The 6,217-nt window shown below is 27.6% G+C and overlaps 1 protein-coding gene across 1 annotated transcript; it reads left to right on the forward strand.

Moving 5' to 3' along the window:
- Window positions 1-213: 213 nt before the first annotated feature.
- On the forward strand, window positions 214-1,016 carry LOC122194896 (organ-specific protein S2-like). The gene is made up of 2 exons (XM_042896209.2): window positions 214-289; window positions 406-1,016. The coding sequence occupies exons 1-2, from the start codon at window positions 245-247 to the stop codon at window positions 802-804; spliced, it is 444 nt and encodes a 147-aa protein (XP_042752143.1). The 5' UTR covers window positions 214-244; the 3' UTR covers window positions 805-1,016.
- The last annotated feature ends 5,201 nt before the right edge of the window (window positions 1,017-6,217 follow it).

Here is a 6,217-nt window from a genome sequence, read left to right on the forward strand (position 1 = left end):
TAATTATATTAATATATTGTGTAATGAATATGATTCTGTAAAATATAACCTTGGTTGTATACCTTATCAGTATCTTATGAATATTATAAAATAGTTTGAGTAAATATTATATTATTAAAGGAAGACAATTTTAGTTTGTATGTTTCTTTGGATGGTATAAGCTTCTCAATTAAACTATATAAATACGAACTATGATCGTTCATTGCAATTACCAACAGCTCCAAGAGACACTTGTGCTTCGAACATGGAGTCGCGTCTTTCTTTCTATGCCCTCTTTTTTCTCATCATGGTAGAGAAATTTTTATTGTCTGCTGTTATAAATCTATGGTGCAACATTACAACGACCGTATTTTTTTAATTAGTTTTGTTATGCTAACCGATAATAGTTTTTCAAATATTATTTAGCAGATCGCAGTTACTGTCTATGCTAGGCCAAATCCTGAAGAATATCAGCAAGACTCGCATGTTAGACAAGGTTCTTTAGTGTCAACCGATCCCACAAAGAGAAGCCCATGCAACCAAAGAAAGTCCACCAATGAGGACTTCGAACCAAGGCCTAATATCTCAGTGTATGATAACAGTGCAGGTTTAAAAGATAAGAAGATATTTCCCGATGATTTTGAGCCAAGACCAAACATTTCGATTTATGAAAACGGAGCAAGTGTAAAAGGTAAGATGTCTGATGAAGAGTTTGAACCAAGGCCAAATATTTCCGTTTACGATAACAGTGCAAGTCTTAAAGGTAAAAAGACATTTGATGAAGAGTTTGAGCCGAGACCAAGTGTCACAGCGTACAAAGGTTAACGGTACATAGTGGCGATAAGGTTTATTACCAATGAAGTGTGTAATATATTTGAAGCAAGAATAAAGCGAGGCTTAAATGTCTTGGAATGATGCTTTTAAATTCCAGAACTGGAGGACATCATGTAAATTATATCCATATTTTGTTGGTTTGTATGCATCTATATTTAATTTTGGTTGGTATGCATCTTATTGTGTAATATATATTCTTGACCTATTCATGAGTTTTTTTTTTTATCGTTGGAGCCCGAGGGATTTTTGAGCACAGTTGTCTTTCTGGAAGGTGGGGAGGTGAAAATAAATCAAAATTCTGATGAAAAATGATATGGTAGACGTAGTTCTCTTAATTTTAATTTATTTAAAATGACTTATTTAAAATAACTAACTAATAATTATAAATTTTTATTATAAAAATTTAATTAATTTTATAATCATACTTCTCATCGGCTATAAACTAATAAATTAATAAATAATAAAATAAATGTGTCGTCGTATGAGAAATAAAAAAAATAGAAATAACTTACCATATGTGGAGCATGGACATTCGAGTTGAAAGTTCTTTATATGGGAAATATCGATAACTTGAGACTTAAATTTCTATATGATAAAGAATTCTAGTAAATTAATAAGTGATCGGTCTAGACATGAACACCTTATTTTAAGTTTTTTTTTTAAAATTCAATAAACTAAAGGAAATGAAAATATAGGCAGAAAGAAAGGAAGGGGAGAAAAATTTTATTTATTCCGTGTTCCTAAGTTCGAATGAAATTAAAGGAAAAGTTTAAGTTTTTATGTTCCCGAGTTAGGGGAAAAAAGAAAATAAAACTTAAAAATTTTCTTCCCCTCACTTGCTTCCCAAATCCGTCCAAATTGAAAGGAAAATTTTGAAGAAAAATATGGCTCTAAAATCTTTCTTTCCCCTCATTTTCCTTCCATTAATAAAATTCAATAACACGATTTTCCTTTGGTATCCCTCACTATCCTCCATATCCATCCATTTCCCTCCTTAAGTAGAACTCAGGAACCAAAGGGCTTCTGCCCAGCGGTATCCGGTGGGGCCCTCCCTCCTTCAGGTCGAGGGTTCAAGTCTCGTGAGGAACATATATAGGTGGAGAATTAGAAATAGTGTAGGAGTAGATTAGATTTGCCTTTCCAAAGTAAAAAATAAAAAAATTAAAAAATTAAAAAAAAAAAAAAAAAAAAAGGAAAAAAAAAAAAAAAAGTAGAACTCACGAACAAGAAAGTGACGGTCACGAGAAGATGATAAAATGGAAATGATTATTTCATTCCTTTGTATATTTTCATTTTGGCATAAAAATTGTCAAATTATTCTAGAGAGGAAATAAATATAAATGATTAAATTTTCCGTTATTTGTGAGTGATAATTATAATTTTTCTTTTGACAAAAGAAATCAAATATTCTTCTACTATTTTTCCTAAATAACTTTTTACGGATGTCAAATATTGCCAAATATGTTAAAATATTATTAATTTCATAACATATCAACATTTAATACGGATATATACGGATATGAGGACGAAAGGAAGAAATTATAATAGGATATTTAATGATATACATGTTTCTGTTTCTTAGGTTGACAAATAGATACAAGTTTCTTTTGTCTTGATTTGAAAGTGTTATTATCATCTTTAATTAATTCAATTATCTTATAAGTGGGTTTGACTCAACTCCAAATAACTAACCGAACCAAATGATATTTGATTTCTTTGGTTGATGTTATTTGGATTTTGGTTAATCAAATAAGGATACTTTATCAGTTTGGTTTTGGTTAAATTTTGGTTGTTTTGGTTTAACCAAATAAACAATTTAATTAATATATATTTATAGTTTATATCATTGAATTAACATTTTATCTATAAATTTATAGATTAATTACTAAGATTTTCATAATTTAGTATTTAGCTATTAACCATTATAAATTTATAAATGTTTTATATTTTGTATTTTGTATTTAAAGAAAAGAAACAAATTAACCAAATGCCAATTAACCGTTTCTTTCATAGGACTAAATCTATCTTAATTTATATGTACAACTTGTGTGTCAATATATCAAAGAATTATTGAATATAATATGTTATATATTAATATATTTTTTTTATTTGTTAAAATATTTAGTGAGTTTCTTTCTTTTACTTTATTATTTTATATTTACATTCAAAATTTTATCGGTTTAATCGGTAAACTGAACAAAATAAACCGAAACCGATTAAACCAAAGATTAATTTGTTTAGTTATTGTTATATTTAAAATATAAAAAAAAAAAAAAAAAACGAGAAAACCAAACCGATTTTACCGAAAACAAAAAACCGAACCGAATAACATCCCGCACTAGTAATATCATATTTAACTTATGTAGCAAAAAACATGTATTGTGTCGAACCATTTGCATTTAAGAAGTGTCGTCACTTCGATTTTAATTTAACAATTTAACCCAAAAATAGGTCAAGAAAATATATTGCATAACGAGATGCAAAGAAACCAACAAAATATGATATAATTTACATAATATCCTCCATCTCGAAATTCAAAAGCATGATTAGAAGGCATTAAGCCTTGCTTTATTTTTGCTTCAATATATCAATCACTTCTTACTAAATTAGTGAACATTGTCTATCAACTTCATCGTCACCATAAACCATCACTATTTAAAAATAGGGGCAATAGCTACAACACAATCCGTAGATGTTTAGTAGGTATAAAGCGATACCTACGGATTTGCTATGGAAAAATGTTTGTAGCATAAATGTTTGTGGAAAATTTATACATACAGATTTGCTATGGACTAGCTACAGAATAACTACGGCCTATTCCATAAGTAAAAATACCTACAAAATATAGAATATCTACAGAAACGGATTGCTACGAAATGCCGACGGATGTGAAGTTTGACTAAAATCGATTATTTTCCTACGGAATACCTACGGATTACGAGTCGAGTTTGAACAAAATTGACTTTTTTTTATGGAATAGCTACAAAATTGTTTTAGCTACGGATTTCCTACGAATTAATGTCGAAATTCAAGTTTAACTAAAATTGACTTTTTTCCTACCCAATACCTACGAACCTATTTAGCGATGGATATCTCGTTAGAAATCCAACACTAAATTAGTAAAAAAAACATTAAAAAAAATCAGTTTTTTCTGCTTAAAATGCCCAAAAAAAACCCAATACATTAAATTTATAAGAAAATTCTTATTCAACCACAAAACTAATAAACATAACAATATACGTTTTTGTTTATAGCATTGTACTTTGTATGTACTCAATTTATTTAATAAAAATAACTTATATACGAACCAATGCAATTCATACAAATACAATACATTTGAATGTATTATCCTACTTTGTACAAGATATTACTTGTACTTAGTTTATATAAAAAAAATCATAAAAATGGATGTCCGTTTACACAAGCAAATCTATACGGAAGTATAACTTTTTATAGCTCTTAAACCTTTTGATGAAGACATGTAATAAAATCCCAGATTCAATACATGAGTTAATTACAAAATAAAGGAAATGAAAAAAACAAAAAATTGTAGATAACAACAACGTACTTTCCTTGCGCTGCCAATTTGGGGAATGTACTTTAATTTTTAAACATTGGAGCTACATACTTATGTATTTGACCGAGTTACATACTTATGTATTTGACCAACAATTGCATTGCTTTTAGTAAATTTTTATAGAATACTAACTATATTTCTTGTAAAGATAGAAGTTACTAGTCAAGTTGTTTTCAACCCTTTAGAGCATCATACTTGAATTTCTTCATATTGCCCTGCAACAGATTTGACATGCATTGGATTATTAAGACATTAAGATTACATGTTCACAATTTGAAAAAAAAATTGGTTTAAAAGCTAAAATCTTAAAAAGAGTACCTGAATGGAAACCAAAAGTAGGATGTTATACAATATATATATATATATATATATATATATATATATATATATATATATATATATATATATATATATATATATATATATATATATATATATATATAAACTACAATGCATGTTAGTTCATGCATTTAACCCTAAAACACACGTAAACTATGTTTCTATATGTAGAATTTCTTATCCATACACATACATACATACATAAATACATACATACACATACAAATGTACATATTTCCCCTTATTATCATCATTTTTCATTATTTTTACATTAAACGTTGATTATTTCACTTTATTGATGTGTTAAACGTAGTTTTTCTTTTTTCCTTTAGTCGTTCGTGTGTTAAACACATTCGTTACCATTGTTATATATTATCATTATGTTTTATAAATATTATTATAAGTAGTATCATTAGTATCACTTTTATTTTTTCGTGTATTAAATATGTAAAAAAAGCGATCCAAAAAAAAAAGTTTAAGACGAATATTAATGAAAAATAATAATAATAATAATAATGGGAATTAATAAATCCATCGGTATTCCGTAGCTATTTTGTAGTTATCCCGTTACTAAATTAAGACATCCCAATCCATAGGAAAACACATTGTTTTCTAGTAGTGCCTTAACATTTGTATGTCATAGCACTTGGTCTCGGCTCAATCTATTCATCAAATATCCTTTTACCTTTAAGACTTGCACTGATATCTTAATGAGACATTTTAGTTAAAACTCTTCATCAAACACCTTCTTATATTTTATACTTGCATCGTTTTTATAAATCGAAATGTTTGGTCTTGGCTCAAAATCTTCTGTAAATGTCTTCATACTTTTTAAACCAACATTGTCTATTATAAATCGAGATATTAGGCCTTGGTTCAAAGACCTCATTGGAGGACTTTCTTTGGTGGCGGTGACTTCTCTTTGTGTCACAAGTGACACCAAAGAACCTCCTCGAACGTGCAAGTCTTGCTGATATTTTTCAGGATTTGGCCTAACATAAACAATGACTGTGATCTGCTAAAGAACATTTGAAAAACTATTGATTAGCATACCAAAACTAAATTTAAAAAACACGAACATTGTAATGTTGCACCATAGATTTAAAACATTAGACATCAAATTTTTTCTACCATGCCGAGAAAAATGAGTGCGAAGAAAGAAAGATGTGACTCCGTGTTCCAAATTCCAATTACAAGCGTCTCTTGGAGGGGTTGACATTAATTAGTGATATTTCATATTTATATTTATATAGTTAAATTGAGTTGTTTATGATACAAAAATAAATAAATAAATAAACAAGAAAATAAAATAAAATATTATCGCTCTTTAATAATATAATGTTTTTCAATATATATATATATATATATATATATATATATATATATATATATATATATATATATATATATATATATATATATATATATATATATATATATATATCTTATGTTCCCTTAGGAACAATATCTTACCAAAGGTACCGTTTA

The sequence above is a fragment of the Lactuca sativa genome, chromosome 7 (assembly GCF_002870075.4).
Source record: "Lactuca sativa cultivar Salinas chromosome 7, Lsat_Salinas_v11, whole genome shotgun sequence".
NCBI lineage: Eukaryota > Viridiplantae > Streptophyta > Magnoliopsida > Asterales > Asteraceae > Lactuca > Lactuca sativa.

Coding starts and splice junctions, on each gene's coding strand:
- LOC122194896 (XM_042896209.2), top strand. CDS start 245: ATGGAGTCGCGTCTTTCTTTCTATGCCCTCTTTTTTCTCATCATG. Junction 290..405: donor CCCTCTTTTTTCTCATCATG/GTAGAGAAATTT, acceptor AATATTATTTAG/CAGATCGCAGTTACTGTCTA.